Source organism: Sapajus apella, unplaced genomic scaffold (genome assembly GCF_009761245.1).
Source record: "Sapajus apella isolate SASKATOON/1434 unplaced genomic scaffold, GSC_monkey_1.0 scaffold59, whole genome shotgun sequence".
Classification (NCBI taxonomy): domain Eukaryota; kingdom Metazoa; phylum Chordata; class Mammalia; order Primates; family Cebidae; genus Sapajus; species Sapajus apella.
The window spans coordinates 1,600,126-1,625,139 of NW_022436999.1; the positions used below are offsets into that span (position 1 = coordinate 1,600,126).

Sequence of the window (25,014 nt, forward strand, 5' to 3'; positions counted from 1 at the left end):
GGGAGGGGAGGGGAGGGGAGGGGAGGAAAGGAAAGAAGGAAGGAAGGAAGGAAAGAAAGAAAGAAAGAAAGAAAAGAAATGTCTAGGAATAAATTAAACCAAAGTTGTAAAAGACCTCTCTAAGGAAAACTACAAACCACTGTTGAACAAAATTGAAGAACACACAAACAAACATGTCCCATGCTCAAGGACTGAAAAAAATTATCATTAAAATGACAACATTATACAGATTCAGTGCAAATCCCCATTCAAAAATACCAATGTCATTCTTTGCAGAGACAGAAAAAACATCCTAAAATTCATTTGGAACCAAAAAAGAGGCAAAACAGACAAAACAATCCAGAGCAAAAAGAACAAAGCTGGAAACATCATACTACCTGACTTTAAAACATATTACAAGGCTATGGTAATAAAAACAGCATGGCACTGGTCTAAAAACAAACACAAAGACCAATAGAACAGAATCCAGAAATAAATTCATATATTTACAGCCAACTAATTTTTGACAAAGGTGTCAAGAACACACACTAAGGAAAGGACACCCTCTTCAATAAATGGTGCTGGGAAATTTTGATACCCATATGCAAAAGAATGAAACAACGCCCCTGTCTCTCACCATATACAAAATCAACTCAAGATGGATTAAAGACATAAACATAAGACCTGAAACTATAAAGCTACTAGAAGAAAACCAAGGAGAAATGCTCCAGGACATCGGTTTAGGCAAAGAATTTATGGCTAAGACCTGAAAAGTACAGGCAACAAAAACAAAAATACACATATGGGATTATATTAAAGTAAAAAGCTTTTATACAGCAAAAGAAACAATCAACAGAGTGAAGAAACAATGAGTTTAATGGGGTAAAATATTTCCAAATTCTTCATCTGACAAAAGACTAATATTCAGAATATACAAGGAACTCAACAGTAAAACAAAAACAATCCTATTAAAACAAGTATAAATAAACATTTCTGAAAAAAAAAATACACACAAATGGCCAATAGGTATATAAAAAAATGCTCAAGATCACTAATTATAAGGGAAATGCAAAGCAAAACCACAGTAAGATAATCATCTTACCCCAGTTAGAATGGGCATTATTAAAAAGACAAAACAACAACAGATGTCAGTGAGGATGCAGAGAAAAGGGAACTCATATACTGTTGATGAGAATGTAAGTTAATACAGCCACTATGGAAAATAGTATGGAAAAAAACTAAAAACTACCATGCAGTCCAGAGATCACTACTGAGAATTTATCCAAAGGAAAGGAAATCAACATATCAAAGGGATATGCACACTCACATGTTTTGCAAAACTATCTGCAATAGCAAAGATACAGAATCAACCTACATTTCCATCAATGAATGAATGATGAAAATATGGTATGTATATACACAAGAGGACGTTATTTGGTGACAAAAAAGAATGAAATCATGTCATCTGCAGCAACATGAATGGAACTGGAGGTCATTATGTTAAATAAATAAGCCAGGAACATAAAGACAAATATTGCATGTTTTCAGGCATATGTGGGAAGTAAAAATATTGATCTCATGGAGGTAGAAAGTATAATGATAGATATCAGAGGAAGGGTATGTAGGTGGAAGGGGGGGAGAAGGAAGGGAGGATGGTTAATGAATACAAACATATGGTTAGACAATAAAAGGTCTAATGCTCAATAGCACATTAGAGTGACTATAGTTAGAACGATCTACTGGTATATTTCAAAATAGTTAGAAGAGAGGCCTTGAAATGTCCCCAACACATAGAAATGATACTCAAGGTGACAGATACTCTCCTTCGCAAATGAAACCAGAAAAGTATTGGTACAATACCATTAACTAAAGTTCTTATTCAAATTTCATCAGTGTTTCCAGTATGTGGAATCCCCCCAAATCCCATGTTGCATTTTGTTATTTCTCTTTAATCTCCTACAGATTCTAAGAGTTTCTTAGTCTACTTGTCTTTCATGACCTTGACACCTTTGAAGAGTATTTTACCTCTGAATCTGGGTTTGTCTGGTAGTTTCAGGTGACTGGACTGAGTCTGGGCAAGAGGACTACAGAAATGATGTGTCCATCTCAGTGTATCCTAAGGTTCATATCAACCTCGATTCACTTATGTAAGGCTGTGTCTGCCAGATTTCTCCACTGAAAAGCTACTATTTTTCCTCCTGCAGTTTACAAATGTCTTAAGGGAGATACCTGGAGATCATACAAATTCTGCTTCTCCTCCCATTTCTCCTTAAACAGTCATTCACTGCTTTTAGCATCCATCAGTTGTGTCCAGTAAAGTTTACAATAGTAAAAATCAGTCTCTGTGATGGTGTTTTGTGCCTATGGGGATCAATTGGTGGTCTTGGTAAATTTCCACAAAACCACCATGACCACACACAGACCTGTCTGTGGTCTCATTTCCTGAAAACAGAGGAAGAGGAACTGCAACGTATTATTCAGTGTCTGGAGTATAACACAAGGCCATGTACACAGAGGGCTTCCTCTACCATTCTCTTCCTCACGCTATAAATACAAGATACATTGGCTCCTCAACTCAATAAATTTTATACTTTGTTCAGCAACGAACATTCATTCATTTGTAAAACCTTACCTTCTGTTCTGTGGTCCCTGCCTTCAAAGCATGCTTAGACTGGCTGTGAATTAATGCATCATAGAAATCATAATGCAGAAGCAAGAGGTGCTAGAGTGGGTCGGGTCAGTGGTGGGAGAGGAGTTCAGAGGTTTGCATAACCCTGGAGGACAAGCAGGAGCTTGTCAGGTGGCCAGGAGTGGAAAGGAAGAGGAATCTATTCCAATGCATACCCTGGGGAAGAGGAAGGAAACTCAGCTCCATGCAGGAGTGGAACATGATAAAGCCCTTCCAATTTTGACACACATGTGGGTTTCTGTCCTGCAGCCTGATCATTGCACTCTCACTCCACAGGTACACTTCCCTATAGAGAGATTACACTACTTCTTCTACGTAAGAAGAGGCCAGCTGGGGAGCTGCAGGGGAACCCAAGCCACTTGTATTAAGCCACCTTGGGCTTTATTATAAACGTGATAAAGATCACTGGACAACTAACAGCATGAAGGAGAAAAAACAAGAAAAGTAAAATATACAGCCAGGAAGATACAGATGATTCCAGAAAAAGAATTTAGAAAAAAAATTTTTAATAAATACCAATACAGAAATGGGAGGGGAGGTTATATAATAAGGAAAAGCTATTATGAAAAATAGCTACAAGGCAGGCACAGTGGTTCACGCCTATAATCTCAGCACTTTGGGAGGCTGAGGTGGGAAGACTGCTTGAACCCAGGCGTTTGAGACCAGCCTGGGCGACATGGCAACACCCCATCTCTACAAAAAGATCTTTAAAAATTAGCCAAGCATGATGATGCACACTTGTGATCCCAGGTGTTGAGAAGGCTGAGGTGAGAGGATCCCTTGAGCCCAAGAGTTTGGGACTGCAGTGAGCTATAACTGTGCCACTGCACTCCAGCCTGTGACAGTAGAAGACCCCGTCTAAAAACCAAAAAACAAGTTACGGGGGGATTAAAACTTATGATTGCTGAAAATAAAATTCAGCAAAAGAACTGAATATATAATAGAACACACCGAGCTACATACCAACTTGTCATAAAATGAAATCGATGAGTACAGAACAAAAATAAAAAGTAACTGAAAGGCCAGGCAAGGTGGCTCATGCCTGTAATCCCAGCACTTTGGGAGGCCAAGGTGGGCGGATCAGGAGGTCAGGAGTTCAAGACCAGACTGGCCAACATGGTGAAACTCCATCTCTACTAAAAAATACAAAAATTAGCTGGGCATGGTGGCTCGTGCCTGTAATCCCAGCTACTTGGGAGGCTGAGGTAGGAGAATTGCTTGAACCGGGACCTGGGAGGCGGAGGTTGCAGTGAGCCGAGATTATGCACTTCAGCCTGGGCTACAGATGGAGACTTCATCTCAAAAAAAAAAAAAAAAAAAGAAAAGAAAAGAAAAGAAAAAGAAAGAAGAAAGGAAAGGAAAGGAGAAAAAGGAAAAAGGAAAGGAAAGGAAAAGAAACAAATTACAAAAGAAAAAAAGTGGAAGATAAGTCCAGGAGTTCAACCATCCATCAAAACAGAGTTCCAACAGAGGAAGCAAAAAGATTGTAGAAGGCTTTTAAAAAAACCTCTATTTAATAGCTTCCCATTCATCTTAATTGCACTAGTTGCAGACTATAAATACCATGAAGACAGAGGTGCATCTCTATTTGTTCTCCTCCAGGCACAGTATCTGGCACAAAACAGATGCTAAATATCATCTGAATGATTGAACAAATGGATAAATGAGTGTATAAATGTGCAGTTACTTTAATTTTTACAACTACATTAAAAAAATGAAGGACACTCTTGTCAACATTAAATAGAATAATGCATTTTTATATGTGGGTGCAACACTCTGATTTCCCTTCTAGGAAGAACTTGTAACCTGTTTGGCCACAAAAAATGGGATTAGTTAAAAGTCTCTGGATGCAATGCCTTCAATTCTACTAGAATTTTTGAGCTGGGCCACACTCTTCCTGGACAGCCCCTGTCAACAGCTGAACAGGGAGTAATGTTCTAGTAATGCTTCTCTAATACTCATTTTTGTCCCTTTGTGTTGGTTGAGACTTTGTCAGATCTGCATCAGGGTCTGAGGCTCTCCCTGCCTAATCTTCCTTTGTCTCTTGTTTTCTTTTAAGGACTTAAGGCTTTCTCTGCAAAATCTGTCACAGACCTAAGTTACTCTCACCCAAGCTCCTAACCACTGTCAGTCTTGTATTGTCTCAGCATGTGCCTCTCAGATGACCCACATGTTTGTTATATGATTAAATAAAGGACTATCTGGCAAAGACAAGAGGTTAGATTTTAAGTAGACTATAAAGGCACTAAGAAACCTAGAATTTGGGTAAGAGGCATGAGGACCTGAAGTTACATATAGAATTGGCAATGGTACTTAAGGAACAGAAGATATCTGCAATTTGAAGGTAGACTAGTGGCTGGAGGTTGAACACAATGAAGATGAAGGAGGCATCAAAGAAGCTTTAATTTACAGAAGGAGAGCAATGGTGAGGAAGGGAGAAAAATGGTCAACTCCAAATCTCTCTGCACATGGGTTTCACATGTCAATGAGATAGCCATCTGGGTACAGGCAGATTAACAGCTGGTGAGAAATGCAGCTGGAACTAAGGAAAAGGCCTGGGGACAGAGGCATTTTATTTGGATATAAATGCATCCAAATACTAATCATCTTTTTTCAAAAAGAATTGAGGTCATTAATGATACAGGATATATATAAATCATGCTAATGAAACAGAATAGGAAAATAAAAGATGAAAGTGGAAGCAGATGTGTTCATAATCAAAGTTGTAGAGTTGAGCATCAAATTTGGTTCTGGGAGTTGAAGTAAAACAAGAGACATAGTGAAACAAAACACACACAATACCTGTCAGAAAGGCAGGCATTTGGTAGCTACTGGTTTCAACTTCTGGCATCAAATTCAAAAATAAATTTTTCATGTGAACTTTCTAAAGGAGCTGATGAATGACATAATGAAAAGTCTTCATCACCAGCTTTACCGCAAAACAAACTCTGTTTTCATATGACTGCTTCTTAAAAAGATGACCTTTAACAAAGTCAGGTGTTTGAACTAGTGTGGTCTTTGATGGCCTATCTTGATTTTAAAATAAAACACATGTAGGAGCAGTTGAAGCCCATGCTCCTTTAACCAGTTTCCACAGACCTCTGACTTGAGAGGCTTAGGCACTGTGAAAGCCTTCCAGATCAGGGTGCAGCTGAGCCACACTGCGACTTCGAGATCACAGTGAAGACAAGGACCTCTGCTTTCCAAGGAGCAAACACACAAAACCACAATACCTACTGGCTTCGTTGCTACTGGAAGCCCTGGACAGATAAAAGGACAGCAGCAAAACACACTTCTAGCTTAGTTTCTCAGGAAGGCATTTAGTGCCTCAAATCTTCCTGTGAAGGAATACATAAGGAGCTACCGTCAAATGAATTACATAGTTTATATATAAAGCGTGTAAAAATAAAACAACATTGAAAAATATTTCAATAAAAAATGAAAGGCAAGGGCATTAAAACAATTGTTATATATGTATAAAATCTTTCACCAATCAATCCATTTTGGCAGAAATTAACTGCTAAATTCAACAATGTAGAACACAACATGGTTCAGGAGAGCAGACTTGTTGACCTTGGAATTTACCACTTTTCTGAAATCTAAAGCTGTCCACAACCAAGAACTAAAAGCAGAATAATTATGCTTAAAGAACTGTGAATTGTAAGGTATCCTATGGTACATTTCTTAAGACTAATATTCATAGCAGAAGGATTTTTTAAAAAGCCAAAAAATAAAAAATAAAAACCTGAACAAAATAAGCACATATTTTTAGAAATATACTTAGCTAATCATATTCCGATATTCTATATGCATTATAAAATAACTCACTAAAATTTATAACAGCTATTTATGATGCTTATTAGACACACTAGAATTTGAAGAACAGCTCTTGATAGCAAAATTGAGAGTATATGAGGGTCCTAAAGCTGCAACTTTAGTACAAATGAAGTGTGGTATTCTAAAGAAACCATGTTAAAGATGGCTGATTACAAGAGAGTGAGAGGTAAAGATAAAAACAGCAACTGAAATATGCCTTGTCTCCTCAATCACTGTTCAAACTGATTTGTGTGTGTTTTGGGATGGAGGAGGAGGAAGGTGAACAGTAAGAACAATCAAATCTGGTAGCTTACAGTTATCCAAAGAATACTTAGGTGCATAAGCATAAGTTTCCCCTCTTTTAGGGAATGGGAAAATATTCTTAGATGTGCTTCAGACCCAGATACTGTGTTTCTCCTGCACAGTGTGCAGTAGAGGGAGGCCCTTCCCTATTACAGCACCTTCAGTAACTTGACTTTGAGAGTAACGCTTCACCTACCATACAGATAAGCCTATCAACACCGTTGATCAGTGGAGCAACAAATGCCACTGTCAAGAGCCCATGGGCTCCTCTGTCTTCATTAATGCATTCCTCTGTGTAAGATTCAAGGAGAACATACTTCACAGACAATTATATGCTCAGTGTAACATTGAAGAAGTCCTGTGGGGCCACAGAAACCAAGGTGAGTAATGGCTTGGAAAGGGTCTCCTCCTCAACAAGCTATGCAGGATATAGGCAACATCATAATTATTCTATAACTTAGTATTTTCCACTTACAAATTTCCTTAGTACTCTGATCATGGTACCGTTTTATCTAAATAAAAACACAAGCCGGGCACAGTGGCTCACACTTGTGATACCAGAACTTTGGGAGATCAAGGCAAGCGGATCACTTGAGGCCAGGAGTTTGAAATCAGCCTAGCCAACATCATGAAACCCTGTCTCTATTAAAAACACAAAAATTAGCTGGGCATGGTAGTGCCCAACTGTAATCCCAGCTACTTGGGAGGCTGAGGCACGAGAATCACTTGAATTCAGGAGGCAAAGGCTGCAGTGAGCCAAGACTGTGCCACTGTACTCCAACCTAGGTGACAGAGCGAGACCTCATCTCAATAATAATAATAATAATAATAAAATAAAAACACAAAACATACACCTACTCAAAGGAAGATAAGTAATTCAGGTTAATCTGAATGCAGAGCTACTGCCTACTTTGTGCCTCCCTAGGAGGATGTGGCTGTATCACTTGGACTTCTATCACCATGACAGGTTCACCCTGGGGTCCAGTGGGCATTAAGTGAGGAACTCCAAATAAAATACCAAGAAGTAATGCAATAAATGTTAGCTAAATTATTACTGGATTATATTTCATATTATATTATGGGATTATATTTTATATATTATATTTTATATTATATATTATATTACAGGATTATATTTAATCCTGTGTCTCAATATAGCCACCCCGTCACTAGCAAAATGACAAAGAGAAGTGGGCATGAGAAAGGACTAGAAAGAAAAGCATCGATGGTATGTTGCTTATTTTAATAAGCACAAACAACGGGATTCCTCTATTGATACAGCATCTTTCCAGAAATGCGCCTGGCTTATATGGAGTCAAATATCCTCTGAAGTCTAAATTTGTAACATAATGTTTAAAAAACAACATAATAATTAAAAGTGATGATAGCTTCTTCAGCAAAATATGATTAAATTTTACATATAATATCGGCTGTATAGCATACTTTAGTAAGGTATTCTCCCTCCATCCCCTCCCTGCCTGAGACTTAGCCACAATGAAGTCAGGAATGCATTAAGCAGCCAAATGGAAACTACGTGATGATAAGAGGCTGAGTGACAGCCAGGTCAGCAGTGCCACACCTTGGTGCTAGAGGATAAATTATATCTGACACTGATGTACTCCTTCAACAAGAAGACTTGCTTTAACGTTCTGATTAGGAAAAATGAATTCGTCTGCTAATTTCGGTGAATTGAAGTTGTCTATTATAAGAACAGAGTTATTTGTTTAGGTATGTTTTAAGCTATATAAAAATATAAGTAACAGTTTTAAAAAATGTACAGTTTATACTTTACGGAGCTTAATTTTTGCTTCTCAAATTTTGTTATCCAGAGCTATTATTTCTGGTATATTATCATATTATAACAAACTGCCTGTCTGACTTGAAAATTCTAAGTTGTATGGCCCAAGAAAAGCTATTACAGTAGGTGCTCTGTGTAACTGACTTCCACTGGACAACTTCCTGGATTAACCACTGCTCATCATTCCCTCTGCAAACCATACTGATGAATACCCAATGGCACTAGCAGTCTAACGGGCAATCCCTAGTGCCATACATACTTTCTGCTCCCACCAGACCGGGCTGTGTCTTCCCAAACCTGTTTATACCAAGTGACTTGCTATTTTAATTATAAAATTTAATTATTATGAGAGCTGATAAAGTAGTACAAAGATAAATGTTGTTCCCATAAAAACTAAGTTTTTATACAGACAATAAAGGCAAGTCATTAAAAAGAAAGCTGTTAGTTAAATGTGGGCAGGACAGCTACAAAAAAATGAGAAAGAAATTGTAAAATCTAAGATTTTGTACTTAGATTCTGTCATTAGTCTCTATGTTTTCACTCTTATGGTTTAGTCTATTAATACAACGTAGAATTTAAAAGAGTAGAATCGTCAAAGAAAAGCCCTTGGCCTCACAAGAGTTTGGCAAACATATTTTTATGTTTTAATGACAATAAAACAGTTCGAATGTATACTTTTTAACAATTCCCTGCTTTAGTTGATATTTTCAATTCATTAGTTCCAATTATGCTGGGAAAGAGGGTGTTTTCCAGGCTTCTAATTAGTAACTACTGGATTAGTGGCTATTAGATTTATGAGGTTATTATGAATAAACAGGATTAATCTGGAATCTAGGCATTCACATTTTTATTCTAGACCTTTCAAAGATAAAATACTTTAAGATACTCCATCTCTTTAACATAGCAGGAATCAGAGAACAGTGATTAACAACATGACTGCTCAGATAGCCGGGCTCCAACATTTGCTAGCTCCAAGACAGCCTATCACTTAAGCCCCAGTTTTCTCAACTGGAAAATAAGGTTAATAATAGTACCTACCCTCCTGGGCCTCAAGAGGTTGAAATGAGAAAATGTGGCATAGCAAATGCCTAGCACAGTGCTTGGTACATAATAAGTGCCCAAAATGTTCATTAGTATAATAAAGTTATTATACTGCCTAATATGAAAAAAGTACCCATTACTATATAAATTAGATTATAACTAGTATGTTTGATTCAGTGTCAGTTTTTTGGGTGGAGGCTGTTTTGCCTCCACCTATCAACAGTTCAGAAACACCTGCAGAAAATTTGTGCGGGTACATTAAAGCAGGGGTTCTCAGCTAGGTGTTGGTTTACCTCCTAAGAGACACTTGGCAATGACTGGAGACATTTAGGCTGTCACAACTAGAGGGAGGAGGAAAACCTGCTGGCATTTAGGGTGTGGAAGCCAGGGATGCTGCTAAGCATCCTGTATCCTATGATGCACAGGACAGTCCCCCACTCCACCCCACCCCAACAAAGAATCATCTCACCCCCAAATGCCAAGTTGGCAAAAACTTGTACCTTAAAGGACAGTATAAGAGAGATGTATTTTCTAAAATATGAACTTCAGAAAATTATTGAGAAAATAAATGTTTAAAAACGACATTGGGATATTCAATACAATATTGATTCCAGAAACCGTGCCATGGATACATAGGAATGAGACACGGATATTTAGTCACAAGACAAGATTGTTTCCTGTCAATAAACCTTCTGGAATGAGGTCTATGATGTAGTAATATTAAGATATGTTTTATAAAGCAATTATTATAAAGTTATGAGTACCAGATTTGAAACTAAACTTCACTCAGAAGAATACATTTAAATACCATTCAAATCCCTAAAACAGTGGAAATCAAAACACTGCAGGAGTAGTTTGCAGACAGGGAGCCACTCGCCACAGGCCTCTTCACTTGGCTGCAGAGATGACTGATCTACCTAGTGGAACACAGAGGTATGTCCTTTGTGGGCGATCATCCTGTTTCCTCCTTTGCCTACCTGGATAACTGAAACTCATTCCGTAATTAATGCTGCTCAAAAACACCATTAGAAAGCTTGTAAGAGTTCACTTAGACCACTTACTTTTCAGTAAATCACAGTGGTCTTTCTTAAAAGTATGAGATAAAACTGTATAAAGTATAATCTCTCTCTCTCTATATTTTTTATTCTCCCACTCAAAGAATTAAGACTAGAAAGGAAGTGGACAGTATGTCAAAGGTACTTCTCTCTTCTGTGCCTTTACTACTCAAAGACCTAGATTTGATTCTTGGCACTGAGACTTATTGGCTCTGTGACTTTTGTCAAATAATGTAATTTGTTTTCAAAATACTTCCTGTAAATGGACAGGAATATATTATAATTCCTATCTACTGATGACATTGAAGCAGCAAAAAAAAAAAAAAAAAAGGTTCCTGTACTTACTGAGAAAGTGTTAAAAAATGAAAGTAGCATTAAAACTAGTTTTGCAATCCTTAAAAAACAGCTATATTTCAAGTATTTTCAACTTTGTACATTTGTCCCTAAAGGTGACACAGCAAATCTACTATACAACAAAGACTATAATTTCAAACACTAAGTCAAAGGGACTTTTTAATTTTAAAAGTACTATTCAAAAACAAGACATTTATATATCTGAAAGGGGTAAGTAACTCAAAAAATGGAAAAATAAATAAATTGCGGCGAATGGCTCTTTAGCTATTTACCATCAAGAAAGATGAGGAAATCATGCAAATCTTACATCACAATGCTAATAAAAATCTTAATATACAGTACTTTTCTTCACAAAGTATGGCAAAAGAAAACATAAGAAACAGAAGATTTGTACTTACCCTTCTGGTAGAAAAATTTTCTATAATAGTATGCACCCAGGTCCACGTGTTCCACGATGTATCTTTTCACTCTATCTAGGTGCAACACCAAGTTCTCCTTGGGCACTTCAAGTACTGCCACTCCTGCATTTGTGCAATGGGAACTAAGGGTAGACTCAAAGGAGGCACTTTCACATCCACTAAAGGAGCCAGAATTTGATTTTGAAAGGCTGATTTTCCTCTCCCCTTCTCCACCTATCTCATTCCGAAAATATGGACAGCTCATTACAAGCTCATTGCTTTTATCATCTCCCTGGTCCATGCTGAGGCTTCCTTTGGAATTCAGGTCCTCCGTGCTGCCCATTGGGGAGCTAAAACTGGCTGAATGAGACAGAGGGCCAGAGACCAAGGATGCCACGGCAGCTGCGGAAGCTCCAGTGGTGGTGTTTCTCCTCTTAATCACATTGTGCCTGTTCATAATAGCCTCATTCAAATCAAATAATATACTCTGGACATCATAGTGGGCAAAGCACTTTGGACACGTCCAGGGCCTGACAGAGTCTTCTGATCGGTTATCTTCAAGATCTGATGACTTCCCAAGTTCTTCACCTTTGGCATTGCGCAATTTACGAAAAATAGATGAGTCTCCAGTTTCAGATTTTGAACGTCGCTTGAGTGGTTTTTCCCTTTCCTTAAAAAGCCTGAGGTTCTCTCTCTGTGAGATAGGCCCGTCTATAACGTCCAAAGAGAAACCAGAACCCTTGCCACCACCAGTAATGAGAAAGTCACTGAGCTTGGTTGGAGTTGGACCTCGATCAGATTTGTCATCTTTGTAGCCCTTTAACAAATCAAAAAAGCTTTCTCCGGACGTTCCCTGTTTATCAATGGAAGATGTGCTACCATATTCCCTGTGCAGGGATGGTCCAGTCTTGTATGTAGGTGAGATACATTCATCAAAGCTATCCACATCAAGTTCACTTATGGTGATATCACTGTTGCTTCGCTGCCGTATTCTGCGAAGAGCTTTTCTGGGGGAGGTGGGGTAGGCTTCAGGCATGAGAAATCTGGAGTCCATGTTCTCCGACGGTCTTGTCTTGTTTTTCAGCGTGTTCTGTATGCTTTTCAGCATGGCTGAGTCATTGGAATTGAGGCTAACAGAACTTCCCTGACTCACAGGACTGCTTTTGGAGGACAGGCTATCAAGGCAACTTGAGGTTTCTATTTCCTGGCTTGAACGGCTAGATTCTTTTATGTTTTCCTTTCTTGGGGGCCAATCTGCAATCCTTGCCCTTACCCCCATCTTTGGGACTCCGGGGGTTGAGGTTATATGGTGAGAACCTTCACTTCGGGGAGGTCCTACAGGAGCCATAACTGATGATCCTAAGCTGCCATTTTGGGACCGGAAACGCCGCATGTAGAAATCATCAGTGTGGACTTTGGGGGTGCCATCTGCGCCAACAACGGAGGTCCTGTCAGTGGCAAGAGGCCTTTCTGTCTGTGACCGTTTCAAGCTGGTCATGATGTAAAAGCAAGCAGACTTAAATCCCTGCAGAAAGGACCATCATATCTGTGTTTTAAATGTGCACACTTCCCTTTCGGAGAATGGCTTCCAGAAAATACGACGGTTGCGTGAGATCTTAGTCTTTTTCATTTAAAAGGTTAAATAATGCTTCATTTGTAAACAACTGAAAATTTGGAACTTCTAAAGGTTATAATCCACAACAGTTTCTTTGCTTCACTTTAACAGAGGGCTTTCTTTCAGAAAAAACTGAATGGAACTTGTATTACTGAGATTCTGTGGGTGCCATAATCCCATGCTTTCTCTAAAAGAGAAAAGGATAATTTAAATTAGCAGAAAAATATATCTAAAAATAAACATGCAATTGTCAAAACCAGACACATGAAAATAAAAGACTCAATAATGGATTGGGAGTCACAGTTCCACAATTCATATTTTTAGCAAAGCAGGTTTAAAAGAAAGGAAGAAAGTAAAAACCATTTGATTTATATTCTTAAAAAAAAAGACTATTAAAACTTCATCTTAATTGAACAGTTCCATAAAATGGGAGGTCGGGGAGGGGTACATCTTGTTCTAGGATATCATGGCTCCTACTCCAAGTACAGACTTTTGCTCCAATGACCTCTAAAAATGTAGAATACCATGAACCACTGTGATGACCAGAAGTTTGAGATGTAACCAACCGAATAATTAGAGCAACACAGTTTTTTGACAAAAGTAAAAACTGAAAAATGACTTTATCAAATTCATATGCTGCAACAATCACTTTTTAACTCCTCTTCCAAAATAAATACATGTTTTTTTGTTCCTTAACAAAGGCTTAACATAGTTGGCAAAAACAAATATAGCAGAAAGAAAATAAAAAGGGTTTTCCTACAGCCATTCTATCTATTAGCACTCTTCTGTATCTTCCTCTGCTTTATTACTTACCGAGTCGAGGATACTGCAGAATGAATCCAGCAATCACCACCACCTCTTCTCAAGCTTTCTTTAGTTTCTTCTACTCTTAAAAGCTAGAAGTATCTCACTAATGAACAAAATGCCTGCACTTCCTTATGCAGTACAACCTACTCCACCCCATCAGTGCTAATTTATGAAGACGGCAGAAACAAAACACAGCTCTGGGTGGCCCTCTCCATATCCCCAACAGATTACAGAGAACTGTTAGCATCCTTCCAGGTGACAGGCATGGAAACGAACTTCCTCATGAGCACGTCAGGCAGGAGGCAGGAGGCACAGATTCTGAGTATAAAATTCTGCATGGTTGCGTACATTGTGAAAAGAAAGGCAGAGGCTCCTTTTCCAAGACTCCACAAATTACACAAGAGGTGGCCTTTAAATTCTTGCCAAATACATGTTTGGAAAGATGCTGCTGAACCAGCACTGAGCTGACAGGGCGGCATTGTCTACAAATCAGGGCTCTGACACCCGAGGACGACCCGCACTTGCTGCACTCTCCACTCAATGGTAACAAGCACTTACTTCCACGATAATTAAGCATCTCCCTAGTCGGCTTCCTGCCTCCAAGGCAGGCGCTTTCATTTCTCTTGCAGCACACGGCATCATTTTAGAAGACTCGCTTCTATTTAAAGGTTGGAACATGTAGGGGTGTTTAAAAAAAAAATGCATGCTGCCTGCAGAATGCAGGGCCAGGCGAGCTCTGGCTGGGCTCGTGCTGGCTGGGTCTGTGCAGCTGTTCATATAAATGCCAATTGTTTTCACTAGCACTCCTCTTCACCATCTTTTGTAAAAGGGATAATAGTTTTGCACTGCTACCTAATTAAACCTGGCTTTTGAGCTTTCTAGATACTTCTACTGTCAGACTGCTATTATTCCCTTTATATTCCAGAACTTTATGTGTTTCTCTTTCAACAATAAGCCTTCAAGTGACAAAACGTGCTAACTATTGCTTCCAAGGATATCAAAGGACAGCATGTACGGCCACAGCAGAGGTTCAAGAAGTGATCCTCATAAAACGGAAGGAAAATCGATCAACTGAGCCAAAATGCAAACACCTGTTCATCTTCCAAAAAGCTGATTATTTCAATATTCTACATAGAATAAATAATAAGTAGATTCTTATAAAAACTGGGTGGTTTCAACATTTCCCACAACCTCACAGAAAATCAAATAAATCATCTTTCATTCCCCAAACATTCATTCTCTAAAAGGACAACATACCAATCCCACCATGATAAAAACTCTTGCCACATTTCATTTGTCTTAGAAAATAATTTACTGTAGAACTGTCTTTCTTAGGATATGTGACGTTATTTCCATTACAGGAGAAAACTAAAAGCTGGCAGTAAAATATAAGAAATAAAACTGTCTTGGAAATGCTCAGTCTTCACCATCAGTATTTCTCTTCCAAACCATCTCATATACTTCCAATATTTTTAATGGGTTTATAAAATCTTATTTTAAATAGAAAAATTTCTTACCAATTCAAAAGAAATTTCAAGACTCCCATTACATTATATAACAACAATTCAATGTTTTCTTTTCATTTCAAAATACAGATGAGCACATGGGAGAGAGAAGCCACAGTTTAGTGGCCTGTAAAAACTGATGAGGTTCGAGATGGGCAATTAATTATGTTAAATAACAGATTTTTTTTCAGTCATAAGGACCTTCCTTTTTCTTTATTTTTTTCTCCCTCTCAGTTTCCATCTCTCTCCCTCCCTTTTCCCATCCTTATTTATAGCATCAAACCCCTCTGAGGTACAATATAAACTTAGGGCACTGACTAGCATATATAGAAATATACATGCTTTGCACATATTAAACTAGCCAGTCAAAAATAACACTGTCCATCACTGTGTGCCATATGATGACAGATCATTAAAATCAATTCCTTAGGGTTGGCTGAAATAGTAAACCTATGTTGTCAATGATTAGCAACTCTCTTAAATATCAGCAAACCTGCCTAAGTACCAATATGGTAAAAAGCAATAGAATTAAACAGAAGAGCAATACAAATTCACAGCATATCACCTCCATCTGTTGAAAGAGCAGGTTATATAAAAATTTTCCTTATTACACGTTTAATTTTACAGCTCTAGATACTATTTTAAGTCTGTGGTAGATCCATGTAGCTAGAATACTAATCCTATCTAGAGGGCCCACAGTTTAGTTCAATGAGTTCAATTCAATTAGTTGAAAGTCTTTTCATCACTCAAGATTTCTCACAACGTAACCCACCATTCTTCCAGAAGAAATCCTTCCTCCACTCTTCTAAATCACTCCCTGTGTTTCTGGAGTCTCTTCTGAGCATGTCCCTCCATCAAGGTAAGCTCCAGGTGGTATCAGGGAGACGCAGACAAAGAAAAAGATGACAGGGGATGCATGGAACATGCCTCCTTCCTATATACTTCCCATTCTGATTGTAAGCTGTTTAATAACAGGAACTATCTCCTGGTGGGACTATTTGTACCACAGTAGGTCAGCTATTTAGAATATCAAGTCCCAGAGAATGCTGAAAGCAGAACCTCTTATGGGAATCTCTTGCTTGCTAAAAACCCTTGTCATTCTGGCTCTGTGAAGCATCTGCACTCCTGAACCCATCCTGCATCCTGAAACTCTCTTTTCTTGACCTCTGTGATAACCACATGCTTCTTCATTTTCTCTTGCCTCTCTTTTTGCTGACTACTCGGTCTGTAGTGGAGTCCAGTGAAAAGCCAGTGATCACAGAGTGGTGTCTATGGTTTGCCTCTCTTGCCATTTTTCATATTTCTGGAAGGGAGTATAAAGGGTGTTTCTATAAGGATGCATGTGAGCATTGAGTATATTAGAGTGGGTCCACTAGAGTAATAATATCACTGTGGAAAGCAGTGTGTTAACTGGGTTTGATCACATTTGTCTGTGCAGCTGAACAAAGACAGAACAATGAAGTTACTGGCTGGAAATCTGCATGGTAACCAGTGCTCTGTCTGGTGATGCTATAGGTATCTGCAGCTTTAAATATCATCTCTATGCTGTTACCTCCAAATCTCTGGTCATGATTCTCTCCACTAAACTCCAGATAAAATAGGGACAGGTCCTCATTGGATATCTTCTTTATTTATCTATTTTACAATGAATTAACCAACAAGCAGAATAATGAAAAAGAAAAAAAGAAATTTTTTTTCAAGAAATGATTAAGTGGTAATGAAGTGAGCACAATAATTCAAGGAACAGAATGAGAGAAACAACACTGTGCCAAGGGCATAAAGAACAGTTTAAAGGTTACATAAGAGATGTGGGAAGGGGTGTGGTTGGGGGAACACTGCAGTTCCTGTGATGAAAGAATTACCATGCAATATGGTAGGGTCACCAAAAACATGTAATGTTCCTCATCAAATACTTCCACATTCCAAAATGAGATCTTCTCAGATTATTTAACTGGTATAGCCTAAAATACAAGGCCAGCTCTCAATGTTTCAGGGCAGTAGAAAAAAACCATGCTGATGAATAAACTATTCAAATGCCCCCGTCATCCAGAGATATACACTACAGATGAATTTATGAAAATTTCCAGGAGGACAGTGGCTTGTGCCTGTGAATCCAGCACCTTAAAGAAGGCCAAAGCAAGTGGATGGCTTGAGCCCAGGAATTTGAGACCAGTCTAGGTAACACGGTGATAACCAGGCTCTTAAAAAAACGAATCAAGGGAAATAGTTTTTGATGTTGTGTACACAGACATAGAATGACTGTAAATATTTAGTTCAGAATGTAATAGAATACTATTAAAAACAGAAATGCAACTTCACATATTTGAATATTAGATTAGGTAATATAATCAAATAAGGCAAACTATTTTCTTTACATTCCTTCTTGGCTTTCCTGAATTTCACTCACATTACATAAAAGTAACATCTCAGACAGAAGGGATGTCTCACTCTTTCAAGTCAGCCTGAAACACATCTTAGTACAATGTCATGGATAATTTAAGATTTATGAATCAGCACAAAACTTTTTAGAATGGAATTTCTACTTCCTTTCATTTCCGTATTCTCCCTTTAACAAAAAGCAGGAAGAGCTGAGAGAAACAGCTGATAAATCCAGTTCCTGCTCTCCTAATGTTCACTCTGAAAGAGACAAAGCTGATGGGAACAAAGTAGATTTAAAAAAAAATTGTGGTAAAATTAACAAAGTGAATACAAAAGTTATAGATACAAAACATGGAACATGATAAAGCCACATTTGAATTTAGAGATAAGAAACCAACTTAAAATGTGCGTTTGGATAGAGGAAGGGTCAAAAGGGAAAACCACATTTCCCTCCCACTGACCCTCCTAAATAAAAAAGTTCAGTGAAGAAGGTTATGCTTCAAAGGTTTTGTTAAGCTTGAATATACTTTGTATAGCTGAAGGTGAAGGAGAGAACACAATAGTTTGGCAGAAAGCTTGAGGGTAGAACAACAACAACAGAATAAAGAATGTATGGAACAAGTTACATGGTGGAATAATAGTAATTACTATTATTGGAGACAGGGTCTTGTGCTGTCACTCAGGCTGGAGTTCAGCTGTATGACTATGGCTCACTGCAGCCTTGAAGTCCTAGGCCCAACTGATCCTCCCACCTCAGCCTCTTGAGTAGCTAGGACTACAAGCATGCCTCACCATGCTTCATTAATTTTTAACATTTCTTTGTAGAAATAGGGTTGCCCAGGCTGATCTTTAATTCCTGGGTTCAAGGGATCCTCCCAAAGTGTTGGAATTACGGGAGTGAGCCAGTACACCCAACCCATGGTGGAATGATTGCTAAATAGTAAATTGATTCAACAGCTGGCAAAGTAAAGCAGAACAGAAGTACATGTCCGTGTTTATCTCTTACATTTAAATATGACTAATCTCACGCAACAAGCAAATAATAAAATACCAAAGATCTAGGTTGGAAGAGCTTAAAGTAGGAAGGGCAAAAGGAGTAAAAGGTAGTAAGAAAGGTAAAAGTGAAACAGAATTATTAGAGGAAAATAGTGTTTGAGGTGTAACAAGTTATAACACTTTAAAGGAAAACAAATCAAAAGCTCACCAACTCACTGGAGGCACTGAGAGTTTCCATGCCTCCTGCCACCAGGATATCAAGAGAACAGATGAGACTAAAGCAGCAAATGAGTATTTTTATCATAATAATTATATGATATGCAATTATCACACATTTTGAATACATTTAAAAAACTTGATCAACCAATGCTGTAAATTGAACTGATTATCAAATCAAATCTGGTATTAAATAACTTATTACCAAATATGTCTGGGGAAAGAGGAACATGAGAAATAGACGCCCCGGGACAACCAGTAAATACCCAGCACACAGGGTAAGTGCCTGTCTATTTTCCCAAACTGTGCTCAAATTAAAGTAATCCTCAAAAAAGCATTCTATAATTAAATAAGGCAGCAATAGAGTGTATATCACCTTTCTTAGGAAATCACGATACATGCTGGTCTATTAAAGCCCCCAAGAAATCTACAGCCATAGTGGCTCATGCCTGTAATCCCAACACTTTGGGAGGCTGAGATGGGAGGACTGCTTAAACCCAGGAGTTTGAGACTAGCCTGGGCAACAGAATGAGTTCCCATCTCATTTTATTAAAAAACAAGAAACACTACCACTACCACTAATTTTATTAACTAAGAAATTTCTTAACTGATTTGACCATGGACTCACTTAAAAAAAAATCATTTTATACCATGTATTCTATTGAATATAACTGGGGACAAACGAGCCCAAATTTCAGAAGAATACAGGATAAAAACAAAACTGAATATACATAACAAATTTTGATATGTGATAGATGATTGATTGATAGATAGGTAGATTGACTGATTGACTGACTAAAAGGGCAACGTAAGTTCACCAAAGGACTGATAATGTTTCTTTGAATTATGAGTAATTTGGTTTTTTTTGTATTTGTCTATTTTTATTTTCTGAAATGAGCATGTGTCACCTTAATAATAAGAAACTTACGAGAAAAAAAGCCATCTTTCTGTTGCTAAAAATATAAAATATAATCTGTGACTGTGGTATGATGACCGTACGTTTAAATACTAATTATAAGGTACTACACACGTTGTTAAACCTCCAACCATTCAAATCACCAAAAAAGTAAAAATCCAACAGATATCAGGTCCTTCCTTTAAGATGTTCTTGTGCTAAATCCCCTAATTAAAATAAAATCAAAGAAGGCTGTATAAAGTAGAGGCTACTAAAGATTATAAGATTTGCAGTATTTATAGGATTTGAATAATTATTTCACATAGATGATTAACACAACTGCTTATATTTCCTCATTTACAGATGCTTTCTTTATATTTAATATTGACATAAAAGTCCCCTTGTGCCCAGCAGCCTTCACCTTGTCCCCTCACAAGACTGTAGTGACCTAGGAAAATCAGATGAGGCTGTCTCAACAGAGCACAGGCTGCCATCATTGGTTCCCCTTTCCTGGGAAGCATCTACTTCCCTGTGCACATTCTGTCCTTTTCACAGTCCTCCTTCTGCAGAGACTGGGGCTAAATTTGAAGAATGTCTCTATGTAGACTTGACACCAACGCCCTGGAGAGCTTTACTAAAGTGCTACCTGGTATCAATGGCTCAAGGAATCGCATACTGGGGGAAGAAGAATCTGGTAGTACTGATTTTCTTCTTTCAGGGCAGAAGGGAAAGAGATGAAGTCAGATTTTCATTAGATAAGCCATGAAAATTGCCTTTGATCCACATATAATGAACTCTGTAAAAATCACAGCAGAGAATCTGCATCTCTAAGACAGATTTTCAGGCTGCTAACGTTGGCAATTTGAGCCAGTCACTGTCAGTGACACAGGGGACCATCTTTACCCTCAAGTCTCTAGCGTCTAACTGGAAACAGAAGACAGGTATGTAGGAAACGGGAGGGGGCTCATCAAGAAGGAACACCACAAACGGCTTTATTAAGGATATCATGGTTTTCTTATTTGAATATTTATGTTCCAAAAAGAATTTAAGAAACTGCACTTGCAAAAACACATTTAAATTTACCTTAGGAAAAGAGTAAAAAGGAATGTAAGAACAATGGGCGAACATAATATCCAAAACATTATTAATCGTGATTGATATCAAGTGTAAGTACATTTCCCTTAACAGGTTTTGAAATATCACCTGAGAACCTAGAACGTAAAACAAAAAAATTAAAATCACTCCACACTGCTTTAGCATGTCCTTAAATACAGACTGCAGATAGTTCCTGTGTCTGACTATACCATTATCTCTGAGCATAACCTCTCTCCCTCAAGGTATCTAAGATAGCAGGACTCTGTCACCCATTTCATTTTTTCACACATGCTCATTTCTTCAGTGCTCGCCAGCACCCCAGGAGTATAGCTGACCCTTGAACAACACGGGTTTGAACAGTGAGGGCCACTTGTCTGCAGACTTTTTTTTTCAACAAATACACTAAAAAATATCTTGGAGACTAGTGACAATTTGAAAAAACTACATAGCCTAGAAATATGGAAAAAAATCAATAAAAAGTTAGGAATGTTATGAATGCATAAAATACATGTAGATATGTCTATTTTATCATTTACTACCATAGAAGATACATAAATCTATTTAAGCCAAATATATCAAAACTTACGCACAGAAACACAGATCATATATGGTGCCATTTGCAGTGGAGAGAAATGTAAACAAACGTAAAGATATAATATTAAATCATAACTGCATAAAATTAATTACAATACATACTATACTCCTAAAATAATTTCACAGCCATAGCCTGCTGCTACTGTGGTGAGCACAAGTGTTAGAAGTCTCTGATTAAAAACTAATCGTCTCCAGGTGAGCAGTTCCTCTCTCTGATAAACTCTATGTCAGAGTAAAAAGTGACCTCTCATGGTTCTGGTGTATTTTTCATGCTTAGTAAAATATGTAAACCCTGAATAACACCATGGGACCCATATGAAGTGCCACTAGTGATGCTAAAAGTGCTCCCAAGAAGCAAAGTCATGACTTTTATAAGAGCTGGATTGCTTGATCTGTACCATGGGTTGAAGTCTGCAGCTGCAGTTGCCTGCCACGTCAGACAGATGAAGTGAACTCACCATACTGACAAATGCAGTCAAGTACCGCAAATGTATCTTCCTGATGATTTTCTTAATAACATTTTCTCTTCATTAGCTTACTTACTGTAAGAACACATTATATAATACCTTGAACATGCAAACTATTATGTGTTCATTCACTGCTCATGTTATCAGTAAGGCTCCTGGCCAACAGTAGGCTATCAGTTAAGTTCTGGGGGAATCAAAAGTTATACTCAAATATTCATCTGCATGGGGGGTGGGAGTCTGGGCAGCCTAACCCCTGCATTATTCAAAGGTCAACTGTATCTCCATTTTATGAATAAAGAAAGAGGATATAGAGGTAAGGGCATGGCCAGGCCAGGTACAGTGGCTCACAACTGTAATTCCAGCACTTTGGGAGGCCAAGGAGAGATCGCTTGAGCTCAGGAGTTTGAGGCCAGCATGGGCAACAAAGCAAGACCTTGTCTCTATTAAAAAATAAAAAATTTTTTAAAAGGCTGGGAGTGGTGGCTCACGCCTGTAATCTCAACACTTAGGGAGGTCAAGGAGGGCAAATTATGAGGTCAAGCGTTCAAGACCAGCCTGGCCCCCGTGGGGAAACTCTGTCTCTACTAAAAATACAAAAATTAGCTGGGCGTGGTCATGTGCACCTGTAATTTCAGCTACCTGGGAGGCTGAGGCAGGAGAACTGCTTAAACCTGGGAGGCAAAGGTTGCAGTGAGTGATGGAGCAAGACTTTGCCTCGAGGGGAAAAAAAATTATCCAGGCTTGGTGGTGTGTGCCTGTGGTCCTAGCTATTCAGGAGGCTGAGGTGGGAGGACTGCTTGAGCCCAAGGGGTTGAGGCTGGAGTTAGCTGCCATTGGACCACTGCACTCCAGGCTGGGTGACACAGTGAGACCATCTCAAAGAAAAAGATTTGCCCAAAGTCATAAAGTTAAACAAACTGTGTATACACAGAGTGGGGCTTGGCACAGTGGCTCACATGTGTAATTCCAGTACTTTGGGAAGCCAAGGCAGGCAGCTTCCCACCTAAGGTCAGGAGTTCAGACCAGCCTAACCAACATAATGAAAGCCCACCTCTACCAAAAAAACACAAAAATTAGCTGGGTGTGGTGGCATGCGCCTCTAATCTCAGCTACTCGGGAGGCTAAGGCAGGAGAATCATTTGAACCTGGGAGGAGGAGGTTGCAGTGAGCCAAGATCACGCCATTGCACTTCAGCCTGGGTAACAGAGTGAGATCCAATACACACACACACACACACACACACACACACACACACACACGAAGAAGTGCTCACTATATAGTGGGCTCTCTCTCAGTCAATACTGGGCTAGTGGTTAAAAAATTTATGGCACAAAAACTACTTTGAAAATATACTAGATAAAAGGCTCCCTTATTGTGGGTGGGACACCCCATAGGAGACCCTGCAAGTGCCAAGGCAAGGGTCTGAAGCCTCAGCCTGTTCCCATATGAATACAGTATTAGAAAAGAATTAGTGACATAGTTACATAAACTACAGGCTCCCGCAACCATGTTCGGCTAATTTTTGTATCTTTAGTAGAGACAGGGTTTCATCATGTTGGCCAGGCTTGCCTCGATCTCCTAACCTCGTGATTTGTATACCTCAGCCTCCCAAAGTGCTGAGATTACAGGTGTGAGCCACCATGCCTGGCCCATGCCATTATTTTTCTGATTTAGGCCCGGAATTCAACAGTAACTGGCACCGGCCCACAAACTGCTTCCTTCTTATATTAACAGAAGGAAGCAGGCTTGCCCTAGACAAATCACTGTGCCCTCTTCATAAAGCTCTATCAACTGACTGAGCCCAAATCAAGAATTCAATATTGAAAATTTAAAACTGTAAATTATTAAGCATACCTTGTCTGAGTCCATCATTTTCCACCTGTGGTATGTCAGAGCCAGAAACTATAAGGCCACCTAGGGTTAAATAGCAAGGGGCAAGCCCACGTTTACAGCCAGATTTCCTCATTCCCCAACTCTTACCCTGCCTGGTGCACCATGCTGTCCTTTCAGTGCATGCCTGTTCAATAATCTGCTTCCATCCATTGTAACCAGTTATGCACCAGGCACTGCTCATTATCTCACTAACTCCCTAAAGCAATCTTTGAAGAGCTTATTCACTGCAGTTCATACATGAAGACTCAGCAGCTCAGAAGAGACTGGGTCACCATTCAAGAGTCTGATCCCTAAGCCATGTTGCTTGTACCAGGGCACCCTCCTTTCTAAAAAGGCTTCCTTTTCTGCTACTTACTGAAATTCCAGGATTCAGTCTACCTGTGGTTTGGCCTTCTCTTCCCAGTGAGACTTTCAGGCTCTTGAGGTCAAGATCTGTCCAATCCTTATCCTTAAAGCATCTAAGCTTAGTACCCTTGAAATGTAATCACCAGAAATAAAAGTTACATGCTTTCAGCCAAAATAGAATAGAAATTAACTGATAAATTATCAGAACTTCTATTGTAATCTAAAATATAATCAGGGTTATTTCACACATTTCTATGTTGAAGGAGAAATGCCAACAAGTCCACATTAGCAAAATTTAATACAAGTTTCAGCTTCATCTTTCTCTTTTAAAGAGCCTTCATAACAGTAATGAATGAAAAGTAGGTTTGACCCTCTCCCCCAATCCATTCATCAAAAGAGCATAGAAAAAAAGCATTAAAAACAAGCAAATCTCTTAAAAGATTAACAAGAAGTGACACAGAACTGGGTAAGACACCATCACAATGAAATAACTAAAAGGCAGAAACTAATCCACAATAGAATAACTATTTAAAATCCTACCAAAGTAAATCCTACACATTCTCACAGGACAATGGAAGGCAGTGTGGTTAATACAGCATTGAAGGGAGAGACAATAGAAACCAGAAATTAAAAACAATTACCATCAAATTAATGATGGTCAAAATAATTTTTACCTTTCACCCTCAAATAATTTTTCTCCCCACAAAAGTCTCTCCTTTGGCCTTTTACAAAGTCATTTTTTAAACCGAGTTATATGCTTATTGAATATTTTAA

The 25,014-nt window shown here is 38.5% G+C and overlaps 1 protein-coding gene across 16 annotated transcripts in view; it reads right to left on the minus strand.

Moving 5' to 3' along the window:
* Positions 1-25,014, minus strand: part of SIPA1L1 (signal induced proliferation associated 1 like 1) — a 398,250-nt gene that overhangs the window by 137,069 nt on the left and 236,167 nt on the right. For 13 of the 16 annotated variants that reach the window (XM_032245719.1, XM_032245716.1, XM_032245723.1 and 10 more), the window contains one exon: positions 11,434-13,235. In XM_032245719.1, coding sequence (XP_032101610.1) covers positions 11,434-12,931 — 1,498 coding nt within the window. In that variant the 5' untranslated portion in view covers positions 12,932-13,235. Of the gene's footprint in view, positions 1-11,433; positions 13,236-13,861; positions 18,416-25,014 lie in introns of those variants that run through there. The other 3 variants (XM_032245724.1, XM_032245722.1, XM_032245727.1) reach the window with 3 other exon arrangements.